At 40.7% G+C, this 14,241-nt stretch overlaps 1 protein-coding gene across 1 annotated transcript in view; it reads right to left on the bottom strand.

Annotated features, from left to right (window-relative positions):
• jph1b (junctophilin 1b) overlaps positions 1 to 14,241 on the bottom strand; it is a 36,957-nt gene that overhangs the window by 6,991 nt on the left and 15,725 nt on the right. Inside the window, exon 3 of the mRNA XM_060905578.1 lies at positions 7,154 to 7,272. Coding sequence (XP_060761561.1) covers positions 7,154 to 7,272 — 119 coding nt within the window. The remainder of the gene's footprint in view (positions 1 to 7,153; positions 7,273 to 14,241) is intronic.

The raw sequence follows: 14,241 nt of genomic DNA, 5'->3' as shown, positions 1-14,241 counted from the left end.
TCTACACGCTTTCTTTCTTCAATACAACAACAATGCCTGACCCAGATTTTGACCACATTTATAAATTTGTGAAGAGCAGAAATACCGCTATTCACAAGACTCCTTCAAACGAGTACGAGCAGTTTTTAAACATTTATTGTTTCCTGCATTCATCTGAGAAGCGGCAGGAGGCAGTTAGGGCAGGACAGGCTGCTTGGAAAGAATCAAAAACGAACATTTCAAAGTCAAAAGGCAACAGCTCCCCTTAAAAAGACAGTTCCTAATTTTCAATAAATCAGACCCTCCAGGATGTTGCGATTTGCAAATTCAACCAATCCCCGCGAACTCAGGGCGGTGTTGCAATTATATCCAATCACCGCAACTTTCCCGCAAATTTGACCAATCATTGGCGTCGTCTTGAGGTGACGTCGACAAACTACCTTCCGCCTTACTTCCAGTGTTGCCAGATTGGGCGGTTTCCCAATCTGGGATTGGGCTGGAAAATGTCAGCAGTATCTGGCAACGCTGCTTACTTCCGTGTTTCCGTTCAAGAGAAGCAGCATGTGCGAGTCAGTGTTTATGTCGGCTTAAATTATGTTACTGAAAGTGTGTTATGTTTACAGTGAAGGACTGTGCGCACTTTACATTTTTTTTTTACTTAATACAAGAAATTAATGGATGCCAACATTTTTACCAAAATGGTATTTTATTTTCCATTGTTTAGTCAGCTTCAGCATCATACTGTGAGATTCTGTTCAAATTGGTTTTTTTTCTTCCATGAAGCCTGAGCCATTTATTTAATTAGTTTATAATTATTGTTTAATTTAGTCTTCAGGAGAGACTGCCTGCACACAGTACTAGTATTAATAGTTTTTTTTCTTACATGAAAGCTGAGGCGGCGGCACGGTGGTGTAGTGGTTAGCGCTGTCGCCTCACAGCAAGAAGGTCCGGGTTCGAGCCCCGTGGCCGGCGAGGGCCTTTCTGTGTGGAGTTTGCATGTTCTCCCCGTGTCCGCGTGGGTTTCCTCCGGGTGCTCCGGTTTCCCCCACAGTCCAAAGACATGCAGGTTAGGTTAACTGGTGACTCTAAATTGAGCGTAGGTGTGAATGTGAATGGTTGTCTGTGTCTATGTGTCAGCCCTGTGATGACCTGGCGACTTGTCCAGGGTGAACCCCGCCTTTCGCCCGTAGTCAGCTGGGATAGGCTCCAGCTTGCCTGCGACCCTGTAGAAGGATAAAGCGGCTAGAGATAATGAGATGAGATGAGATGAAAGCTGAGGCATTTATATTATATTTTAAGGTAACTTCATGTTGTGCTGTGAGGTTCTCTGCACTTTAACTTTTGAACCAACAGGAGCATTTGGATAAGTAAAGCCTATTTTTCTGCATTTTTGTAGTCCTGGTAATCTTTTATATTGGTAAAGTTGTTTATAGGACCATTTCTCAGTGTCTTTGTTTTTTTAAGCAATAGTTTTTCAGTAATGACTTAATATTTAACATATCACTCAATTTTAATCACAAAAAGAGAAAATCGCAACAATTCCTCGCACCTTTCACTTCCTCCCACAATGTAATCGCAACAAAAACCTAAAAAACACTGCAACTTTCATCGCAATTTTTTGGAAAACCCCCCGCAACATCAGACATTTTAGCCCTCAACAATCACAAAAAAGGCCCGCGGAATCCTGGGGGACTGTAAAATGAATCGCCTGCTTTCTATGGAAACTTCTGGACCCGTCTTGTGTCTTCTTTTCTTCTCTTGTGAATCTTTGTATTGTCCTGTCATCCGATTTTAATAAAAAGTAATACAAGACATGGTTTTATTTTGAATTCCTATTCCACGTAGATCCATCATTTTTTTGTCCGCTAATGTACACTTTTGGGAGGGGGGTTGCTCAAAAGTCTACTCTTTGTAGACTCATGATAATGATGAAAATTATGGATGACCCCTTAGTGAGTTTCACCTTCACCAGACGCTGTTGTTCGCCATCAACAAACTTCTGTCAGAATTCTGGTTGGATATTTGTCCTTTCTCCTTGGCAGAATTGGTAGCGTTTAGTTAAATTTGTGTGTTTCCTGGAACAGACACGACTTTTAAACACATTTTCAGACAGCGTTGAGCTCAGGACTTGTTTTAAGCTGAATGTTCTCCTGCTTTATCCTCCACAACCAGCTCTGATGTGTGTTTGGGGTCGTTGTCCTGCTGGAACTCACAACTGGGTCCAAATTTCTGATGGTTTGAGGTGATGCTGAAGAATTTGGACGTGGTTCTCCTCCTTCATGATTCCATCCACTTTGTGCAGTGTATCAGTTCCGCTGGCAGTAAAACAGCCCCAGAGCCTGATGCTACCACCACCATGTTTAACGGTTGGTCCAGTGTTCCTCTGTGTCTCTGGTCATTGTGGACAAACAGCTCAATCTTTGTTTCATCTGACCATAAAACTTTCCTCCAGAAGGCTTTTTCTTTGTCCATGTGATCAGCTGTAAACTTTACTTGAGCTTGAAGGTGTGGATTCTGAACCAATTTCCTTGGCAGAGTGTCTTCACCTCCCAATAACTTGTACTTCCATACAATTGACTGAACTGTTGATGTTGGACTCTTCAGTTGTTTAGAAATGACTCCAAGAGACGTTCCTGAGTGTGTAAATCCATCATCCTCTTTCTCAGATCTGCACTGAGCTCCTTGGACTTTCCTATTGTACTGTATGTTGGTCAATCCAGTGAGTGTCAATCAAACCCTTTTAATGTTGTTCACAGAGAAGGAACTTTCAGCTCCACTGAATTAAACTACTGTAAGTGGGTGTACGTAAAGTTTTGACACTGTTGATTTCAGAAAACCCAACATAAATTAAAAACTTGTGCACCAAATTCTTTGTTGTTTCTATTAAACATGTATGTTGTACAATCATTCTGCTACAGATAAAGAACAAGAAGTTCAGTTAGCAATCAATGTGAAGTGAAATTCTGTTGTAATTGTCTTTTCGTTGGAATCCACCGTCATGTCTAAGGAAGATGTTGACATTCCTGATCATTCTGTCTCGCTTCTACTGTCACACTCTGTATAAAATACAGGCTAGCTAGCTCGCTAAATCATTAGCTAGGAATTACTTGGTTCACAGATTTCTCAGTTGCCTAGCAACAGTATTCTAACTGCTTGAGTGGTGTTGTGTATTTATTTTCCAATGTGAAAAGCATGAATTTAAGCAAATTCTACATAAGAGTGTTTGACGGCATTGATTTTAACATGAAATACACTGATCTAATGTTGAGTTGAATGTAAATGCGAACTTGCTGTCACTTTCTTTTTCTTTCTCATCCCATCTTCGTGAAGTTCAAGATAAAGCCAGACATAAACACACTGACACCCCGTTAGTGTTTATACATGGCAGAAGAGTCAGATTCTGCTTTACGATTGAAGTGTGAGCCTTCATGCATTCTTCAGATTCTTCACAGAGCCAACGCAGTCTCACAGCTGACGCGGGTGGGCTTTCTAGAACCCTGACTGGGGCACGTCCAGATCCGGCCATAGATGGGCCTGCAAATCACTCTGTTTATCAGACAATTCACAGAGCCGACAACCGGAGAGCTGACGAGCCAAAAACACCAGAGTCTGGAGGAAGGCTAATTTTATACCAGAGGAAGAAAATTCATTTAGCAGAGCTTTTTATTAAAGAATGAAAACATTTTACTGAACTGAACTGAAGTGCACCATCAATAATGATTTGTCCAGAAACCCAGTCATTTGAGTACTGAAAGGAAGGTTTGTCATTATTTTTATACAGGAGTTTGGAAGGTTAAGCTGCAGCCTGAATTGTCCTCACTGGGAATCAAACGGTCTAAAGTTTCGATCCTTTCTAACTCATACACAGGACCTGTGAAACATGTTATAGCTAGTTAACTTTTCCTGACTTGATCATTTGTCGCAAGGTCAATCAAGGCTAATCAATCAAAATCCCCCAATCATACCCAAGGTTTTCCAGACACAACCACACGAGTGAATAATATCTCCAGTTTAACAATGTTTTGGCCACATCAGGTACGGATTACTGACCCCTGATCCCACACTGGTCCTCTGTTAGCTTCACTGAAGACAAATGTGTTAACCCATGTGAGGTCAGAGATGCGACTAGCACGCAGTGGTTGTTTTCACAGCCTACACAAACACTCGCTGCACTGTGTCTCTTGGCAGCGATACCTATAGAGCACTGCAGTGCCTGAATCTGGAGAAGACAAAGGACACGATTACAGCAATCCAAGAAGGGCAGAGAGCAGGGGGACGAACCTGACCCAAAGCATGCTGTGGTTGTTGTGTGACAGAGAGGAAAGCAAAGAAAAATGCTAATTTAGTGTTTTTATATTCTATAACTCAGATTTACAGTATATGTGATAACTGCAATTTATACAATTTATGTGCACAATTTATTCTACAATCTACAGAATTGCAGAATTGTAATATTTCTTAGAAGGAAGCAGGGAACACCTTAAAATGTCATGTTAGACCAACTACTGGTCAAATTAAAGCTTTGAGACCACATGTTGGTGGGTTTAAGCGTTTACAGCTAGCGATTAGATGGATTTAGAAGGTTTGTAACCAGCTTTTGTAGCATATTGACCAGTTATTTTTGGTTGTGTTAAAGGTTTTGAAGTCTTGAGATAAGCTTGAGATAAGTGCATGTGAGGGTTGAAACCAGACTGGTTGAGATTAATCTAAGACCAGATCTTGAATGGAACCAGTAGTCTGAGACAAGCAGTTGGTTGATGCACAAATTTTAAATGGGTTTGGGACCAGCAACTGAGTAGATTCATGCATTTTGACAGTCTGTATCCATCTCTTAAACAGAACTGATGGTTTGATACCAGCTAAGGGTTGGGTTTGGGGGTTTGAAGTCTTGAGACCAACTACTAAGTGGATTTGAGGAACCAACACCAGTTCTTGAATGGAACTGATGGTTTAAGACAAGTATTTGGTTGGTTTTCGGAGTGTGAGACCAATTATTGGGTGGGTTTGAGGATTTTTAAACCAGCTGTTGCATGGGTCTGAGACCAGATATGGGATGGAAGGAAAGGTTCAAGACCAATTATTGGTTGAATTTAGTAGTTTCTTTGATGAGTCATTGAGTGGATTCAAGATTCTGAGACCAGCTTGTTGGTTTTCAGGGTGGCTTAATTTTAAAATCAGCTATTGGTTAGTTTTTTTTTTTTTTTAAACCAACTGTTGTGAGGGTTTGAGACCAGCACTTGGTTAGGTGTGGGGGGGATGAAGTCCTAAGGACAGCTACTAATACCCCTTTTCCACCAAAGCAGTTCCAGGGCTGGTTCGGGGCCAGTACTTAGTTTGGAACCAGGTTTTCTGTTTCCACTGACAAAGAACTGGCTCTGGGCCAGAAAAACCGGTTCCAGGGTAGCACCAGCTCTTTGCTGGGCTAGAGGAAAGAACTGCTTACGTCAAGGGGGGGGGCGGAGTTGTTAAGACCAACAACAATAGCAAGACTGCAAGAGGGCGCCATTTTTAAATAAGCGACAAGATATCATGGATGCAGTAAAGCAGCAGTCATCCATTATTGTTGTTGTTGCTGCTTCTTCTTCTTCTCCGTGTTGTTGTTGCTTCGATGTTCGCGCCAAGGTTTATGCAAACGCAGCGACGTAACTGACGTATACAGTGACGTAATGACGTGGCTCCCCTTAGCACCGCGAGCTATGGAAAAGCAAACTGATTCTCAGCTGGTTCGCAAGTTGAACGAGTTGTGAACCAGCACCAGCACTGGCCCCGAACCAGCCCTGGAACTGATTTGGTGGAAAAGGGGTATAAGTGAAAAGTGAACATGAGGGTCGAGACCAGCTCTTGATTGGATCTGAGTATCTAAAACCAGCACTTGAATGAAACTACTGGTTTGAGAACAGCACTTGATTGGATTTCAGAGAGTGGCATCAGCGACAGGGTGTGTTCATGGATTTGGTATTAAATATATGCTTTGGCTGAGATCAGTGAAAGGGTTCGTGAGTCTCTGGGCATTTATTGACAGGGTTTAGTTAGTGATTTATTTTGCGATCAGATATTGGTTGTGTGACAGTCCGAGACCAGCTGTAGAATAGAAGCGAGGATTTGAGACCAATTAAGAGTTGGGTTTAAAAGTTTCAGAGATGAAATATCGAATGGAATTCAGGATCGGAGACCAGCTGCTGTTGGTTTGTAATGTGTGAGATGACCTACTGAATGAATTTGTTGGTTTGTGACTAGAAATGAGGTATTTTTATTGACATGGTATTAAATATTGGTTGGGTTTGATGCCAGCTGTTGGGTTTGAAAGTGTGAGGCCAGACGTCATGTGGGTTTGAGGATCTGAGACTTTCCTCTAATTTATTTTTAGGGTTTGAATCTAACAGTGGAATGAGTTTGGACCAGCAACTGTACAGAATTGGTGATGTGAAACAAGTAGTGGAAAGACTTTGGACATTTGAAACCAAAGACTGAATGATGTTTATGGTTTGAAACTGTATGTTGTTGGTAGGTTTGAGGGTTTGGAACCAATTATTGTGTGAGATGGGAGATTTATTGAGAGTAGGCATTGGTAGAATTCAAAGGTTCATAACCAAATTTGATGGTTTTAGGGTCTGAGACCAACAGGGATGTTACGTAGACAAAAACATTCTTCTGAAAATGATACTGTATGAAATCTTGAAAGCTGAGGTGTTGAACTGTACTCGAGAATCAACTTAAAAGAGACTCGATGCGCTGAGTTCAAGGGGACCCTCACACTGTCCTGAGATAATTAAAATAATCGCCTGTGGCGAACTGACGGACTGAAACAAACAACAGCAAAGATATGCAAATGATATGCCTCCCTTCAGAACTCATTTGCATTTACATCTGCTTAATGTTCTCTTGCAGAATAAAGGCAAAGTCAAGACTGACGTAGCTTGTGTTTAAATGTTTGTGTGCATCAGTACGGCTTGTTTTGAGTAAGGTAAACAGAAAAGGCCTGCATTATGACCAAAAAAATGAGGAAATATCGTCAAAAAAGCTGATACATTGATAAAGAATGATGGAAATTAATTTTTTAAGAAGTGAAGTTGTATGTGTACGTCACATGTTTGGACCCAAGTGCATATACATGCTTGTGTTTTTACGTAACAGTGTGTGTGTGTGTGTGTGTGTGTGTGTGTGAGGGGAATACCTGGCTGACGGAAGGTGGGTGAAAGATCTCGGGCCACGGCACGAGCCACGTCCGAATCCTGACATGCTGCGAGCGCTGCCTGGTCTGCAGCTTCCGCTTTAGCTCTGGCGTGAGCCGTTCTGAAATTTAAAAAATAAATTATTTTATTAATTTCTAAAAGAACATTAAAAACAATCTGCTCACCAAAGTGTGTACAATAAGGTCAAATTAATTCAAGCCAAAATAAAAATAATAAACAAATATATTAGTTTCACAGTGAAAGAATGTGTGTTTTATTCCTCTTAAACTGCAGAAATTTGTCAACATTGCAAGTTTTATTTCACGACACTCTTTATCCATTTATAGTTACATTTAATGTTGTGGACCATCACTGAAGAAGTTAATACCTCTTCTCACTTATATTACAGCAGCGATAAACACTCGTTCCCACCTTGTTCTCTCTCGTTAAGGTAATAAGACAAAAAGAAGCGTAAACTCCTCCGTCCTGAAAAGTTCCAGCTTCACCTCTGCCTGTTACACAGCGCTGACACCGGAGGCTCCTCCCAGAGACGTTACATAAACAAACGTCTCCTTGCTTTAAGAAAACTTCACCCTATCAACAATTTTTTAACTTGTTTATTATCGTTGGAGCACCCGCTGGACACGCCCCTGTGAATGAGCCGTTACTATAGAAACGATAACGTTAATATAAACCTGCTCTACTGTCACAGCTGCTGTTATAGAGAATTAATCAACACCTGAATCTGACCAACATGGTATAAGTTACTCGCTGTTATTGTCTTGCGTTAATTTTAATCCATCAAGATTTCGAGACGTTTCTGAATCCTTTAACTCTACAGTAGTAGCCGAGTTTTGGTGTCGTAATCAGAGTTGTAAATAGGAGCGTGAAAAGCACAGGTGTGTTTTTTTCTGCTTTGGTAGGTTTGTAATGCGTCTTCTGACGAACAGGAAGGATTTAATCGTCAATGTGGTGATATGGAGAGAGAGAGAGATCAGTATACTGCTCGCTCAACCATTTTTATGAGTTAAATGGTCTTAAGATGAAAGGGTTAAAGCAACAAATATCACTACGCCATGCAGAGTGTTGAGAATGTTCTCGCCGAACGTCCGTTGGTGGAGAAGAAGCGCGTATATGTGAGCTCAGTGTGGGATAAAAAACGCACCTTTTAGTCCATCTCGCCGTACCGTTGGCAGTGTTGCATTCTTTATTTTTTCAATAGGCTGCATGTAACAGGGTATAGAGCAGAGACGGAGACGAAGATCATCTCCTTGGCGACAGATGGAGCAGTTGCAGAAATTCTGAGGTTTTAATTTGGCAGCAATCCCCCCACCACACACACACACACACAATCCACCCACTCTCTCAGTGGTGCAGATAAAGATGTCAAGATGAGCACATCCTCGCTCTGTCGTTTAGAAACACTTGCATCGTCCTCTCTGTGTCTCGTCCTCATATTCACAGAACAAACAGAGGCAGCGTTCAGAATAAGCGGATATTAAATTGTCATCAGGATGCTGATTAGAAATGTTTAGTACTGAAATAATTCTACATTACTAAATACAGTATTCTGTTTTTCACACTTTCCTGGAACTTGTTCGCTGAGAATACTGGTGATGATGATGATGGAATTCTCTCATCAGAGGTATCTGAAAGCAGTCCTGCCTTGAAATATGTTCAGAACAGAAGACGCTGGGCATTTATATTGACCAGAAATAACAAAACTCGGTGAGAACAGGAACTAACTTGTTTAACGTTCCACAACGATAAATGTAACTATAAACGGATAAAGTGCATGATGAGAGGACGTGTACTCTCTGTGTTGATGTGTTTGCAGGATTTTTTTTTGGATAAGGTGAAACAATCCCCACAGTGTTCCTGAGCACAGACTCCGAGTGTGAGACCGAGATGCTTTCACTCCACTGAACACAAACACCATGCAGCAAATTCACCAGCGGATTAGAGAGAGTCGTCAATCTGTGCAGGTTAATCTCATCCAGAAACACACTGCGCCAAAGCCTCGGGCAGATGAAGAGATTCGAGCTCTGTGTAATTACACGATTAATCAGGTATCATGGGATAACGAGCACGCTGCTGCGAGGATACACATTTCTCACTGAGCTCAGAACTCACAGGAGTAAACGTTTAACGAGAAAAGAGCCGGCTTTTAAACAGCGAGGAGCGTCAGATACATCAAACGGCATCACATGTCATTCAACGCGTGTCATTTCTGAGCATCGAGTTCTGTCACGGTTTCACCAACAGTTTCCTTATACTGTCAATGCAGCCTTTTGTAAATTGTGCAAATTATGAACCCTTTTGTTCTCTCACACACACACACACACACACACACGCACATAAAACAACAGGCAGTTATTTATATAAGCACCATGGTTTTTTTTTTTTTTTACACCCAGTAAACTCCCATCAGGTTGAAATGTCTCCAGTATTTTAAAATCATTTTACATTAAATCCTTTATTGTCAGCTTTATTTCCAAAAACACGGCATGTCAGTGTACATTTACAGATCTATCTTTAGGTGATGTAATAGTTTGTGCTGAAATATTCTCAGGACTTTGACACTCTGTTTCCCTACAATTCGTTTATTTCAGAAAAAAACCCACATTATTTCACGCACACTGACGGTTTAGTCTTAAAATTTTTTGATTAGTTTTAATTTTTGTGCCTTTTCCAATAAATGTGTGCAGAACATGTGCTTTTAATTTAATCATTAACTAACATTATTTTTTTCACGGTCCAAATCTTGCGCTCTGATTGGCTGGCGAGCAGCTCCGTATCCTACGGTATGGACCCCAGTTACGGACCCCGGTTACAGACCCCAGGCGACTCGCTCGTTCACAACAACAACAAACATAGTAGCATTTTTTGTCAACATTTATCTTTTATTATAAGATTTATTTATAAGATTATCAATCTTATAAATTTTTGCCAGCATTTCTCAGGAGAATAGCATTAATTTTACAGCATGGATAGCGATAACGACAGTGTTCACAGCGAAAGCGAGTTTTACTACCCTGAGGAAGAAGAAATAAAAGAAAACATTTCAGGAGAAAGCTAAAACCTGTAACTTGCTAACGCCGAGCAAAAACATGGCTGAATCCTGAATGACTCCTATTTGTATAAATAGGGGACGATATAGGCGGCAAGATGTAGTTTTTTCCTGCCATGGAAGTGCACTTGTATACCGAGGAGGAAGCCATTTGCATTACAGCCGTGAATGAGGATTCAAAATGGCGGCTCGGCTCGGTTTTCCCTTTCAGGCGCTCTTGTTTTCTGTTAGAATTTGGTAAAGAAAAAAATAAATATATTATTTACCAGCTTAAGGTCGATCCATATGGTGAAATACCGTGACCTCGGCCTTGAATACTGACCTCGGCCCAGAGGGCCTCGCTCAGTACTTTCAAGACCTCGGTCACGGTATTTCACCATACGGACCGACCTTAAAGTGCTGATGACACGAACATGACTCTATGCAATTTCTTAAATAAACTATACAACATGGCAAACATGTTAGATTTCTGTTATAATTACGTGAAAAGAAGCTGTTGTTACGTGAATATCCAACTTTTAATTGCACAGCGCAAGAAAACTGGGTCGGTGGCTCGCGGCCATGTTGTGACGTCAGCGGGAGAACACGCTGCGGTTCACTGGCTGTTCTACTCTGGTTCTACTCAATGGAAATGGCGCATGAAAACGCCAGTGAACTCTCTAGCTCTTCCTCTTCTGGGAGTCTAGAATTGTGTTGATCTCTTCCGAATAGAATCTATGATAGCCTACCCTCTTTACCCTTTGCCTCTCGTTGCTAGGCGGCAGTTACATGAAAGCCACAAGCTTTCACAAGCAAATACATGACTGATATCACGCCGACTTTATGATTACATTTATGATTATCATGTAGAATCTGTAGCTCTACGTACCTTTATCTTATGTCGTTTCACAACACATGTTCTGACAGGAGGACTGTCTTTGGATCCGGTATAGCTACTAGTAGACCCCCTCCGGAATACTGGCAGTGTTGCCAGACTGGGAGGTTTCCCGCCCAGTTGGGCGGTTTCAAGTGCATTTTGGTGGGTTTTGAACATATTTTGGGCTGGAAAACTTCAGGGCAATTCCATGTAAATGTCAACCTCACCATGCAAAAATAAAGCAACATGTAATACATCAAAACCACTCCCAGAGATATCACCTAGGCAATAAACAAACAAATAAATAAATAAATAAATAAATAAATAAATATTTTGATCACCTAATATGTCACTGTCAGTCTTTCTTTCTTATAATGTAAAACCCAAGCTAAAATCAGCTTTGATCATGTACAATTCTATATTATTGCCACAAGCCACAGAAATGTATGCTAAAATCCACAAAACAGCAAAACAATAGCCATCCTAAATATTATTTAAGAACTTTGATAGTTTTAGCTGATATTTAGAGAGTTTTTCAAAGGGTTATGGTGGTTAAATTGCTGATTTTCTAAACATACGCCATGTCTATTTCAGACGCGTCACATCCATAACGCTGACTTTTCCTTCCGAAACTCTGCATGAAATACAAAATATTTTAAACAAAGATTTTTTAATATTCACCTTGGACCCCTCTATCAAATGGATATCTCCATTTCGACATTAGGTTTACAATTTCACAGAGTTTGATAAAAATGTACAGTCACCCAAGAAAAGTGATACTTTTTCTGTCACATCCATAACGCATCTTTTATTGGCATTTTCTGGCATGCCCTAGATGTACTATGGGAATTGTTCTTGTTCTATCACTTCTCCAGTATGGTACAGCCTTAAAATATTCAACACCTGTTTAAATACTGGGAGACAATAAAACATGCACTGGGTCATTTGTTGCCATTTTGAGTTCAACTGTCACGTCCATAACGCTGGAATTGCTCTTCAGCAGTATCTGGCAACAGATACTGCTGACGTTTTCCAGCCCAAAATATGTTCAAAACCCACCAAAATGCACTTGAAACCACCCAACTGGGCAGGAAACCTCCCAATCTGGCAACACTGTGTAGGCACTGCTGATGGTAGTAACACACATTTGTGCTGAACTGAACACCCAAGAGATTCTTTTAAGCTGGGAAGGGTGTCAAAACAATCCAAATCGAAGTGTTCAGAGCACAGGACGGATGTTGGTGAGGGCTCCCACTTGTCACGAGTGCGCCTGACTTGCTTCACCCACTTCGCATGCAGCTCGGGATCTCTGGGAAACTTGAATAAACTTACCCCATCCTTGTGGGTTTTGGAGCAAAAGCCGGCAACACAACGCGAAGGCATAATAACTATATATATATATATATATATATATATATATATATATATATATATATATATATATATATATAATGTATAATAATGTCTAATAAAAATACTAATAATGATAAACTGAACACCTGCCGCATCAACAACAAACTGGTAAGTTAGGAGGAAGGTTCTTTCGCTGACGTCATATAGCTCCTCCGTCTCCTGGGTGCTGCAGCCCCGTCAAATTTGCCCAAATAGCTGCGTTTTTTATCATAACTTGTAAAATAGGCGCCTTCGTGAATTAATATATGGATCATCGGGAATTACTTTTTATGTTATAAAACATCGCCAAAGATGTCAAAAACGTGTCATCAGCACTTTAAGCTGGTAAATAACATGTATGTATTTTAAGAAACCGTACCTGTAAAAGTCTAACCATTCAATGTTATCACAAAAAAAAATAATAAATGATTTGTAACATTTATTTAATCAAATGATCAACTTGATTTGAGATATATTTATATAAAATGTTGAATATATAATGCAAATTAAAACATATTTAGTCATCTGTTGCCTATTTGCATTTTTTACAAAAACTGCAATACAAGAAAGAATTATTATTATTATTATTATCATCTCATCTCATTATCTGTAGCCGCTTTATCCTTCTACAGGGTCGCAGGCGAGCTGGATCCTATCCCAGCTGACTATGGGTGAAAGGCGGGGTACACCCTGGACAAGTCGCCAGGTCATCACAGGGCTGACACATAGACACAGACAACCATTCACACTCACATTCACACCTACGCTCAATTTAGAGTCACCAGTTAACCTAACCTGCATGTCTTTGGACTGTGGGGGAAACCGGAGCACCCGGAGGAAACCCACGCGGACACGGGGAGAACATGCAAACTCCGCACAGAAAGGCCCTCGCCGGCCACGGGGCTCGAACCCGGACCTTCTTGCTGTGAGGCGACAGCGCTAACCACTACACCACCGTGCCGCCATTATTATTATTATTATAATATACTTTCAGCAGGTTAAGCTTCATTTTTGACTGGAGAAAAATAAACAAAACCCACAATCTTGTTCAGGTGTGGTTCCGTTTAATCCAAGTCCTGCAATCTGAGTCCATAACTAGAGGCAAAACACCAGCAGGGAAAAATCCCCGAGAGGAAAATAAATATTAACAACCAGAAATAACCAGGGACGGGTCAAAACCAGGAACACACGCTAGTAAAAACATTCAGAAGTGAAAAAGCCCAGGAGATGCTGAGGGAGTGGAATAAATACACACAAACACTATTCTTCATTAAAGTTTAAGAAAACACAGCGAACAGGCTGAGCAATACGGCTTTACCGTATCATTGTGATAAATTGCAACTCGATAACGTTTCTGAGTGTAGGACAGGAACGCGCATCTGAGTGGACCTTCGTTTATCCTCCTCACTGAATGATTTAACACGCCTGAAAAGTAAAACCAAATACTGGGCTACAGAACGCGTCTCGTGATTTATTTTTACCCTAAAGTAGTGTTTCAATGCAGAGTAACACGGCAACAGATAAAACTACCATAGCAACAAGGAGGGGAAACACTGACCATATAAGGCAATACAGGACAGCCATGAGCAAAGTACACTGAGACGACTGGGACAGAATTCGAGCTGACGTAACGCTGAACATTTAACATTTTTACTCCATTAGTTCACGTTAATAAAACCTGAATGTTGGCATTAATACACAAAGTTAACTGGGAATTATTTCAATGTTTTATTCTGTCCATGAATAAATATACATAAATTAAATGACATCTT

Source organism: Neoarius graeffei, chromosome 23 (assembly GCF_027579695.1).
Source record: "Neoarius graeffei isolate fNeoGra1 chromosome 23, fNeoGra1.pri, whole genome shotgun sequence".
Taxonomy (NCBI): domain Eukaryota; kingdom Metazoa; phylum Chordata; class Actinopteri; order Siluriformes; family Ariidae; genus Neoarius; species Neoarius graeffei.
Note: the sequence above shows the minus strand (reverse complement) of the source record. Positions and strands in the feature narration are given on the sequence as shown.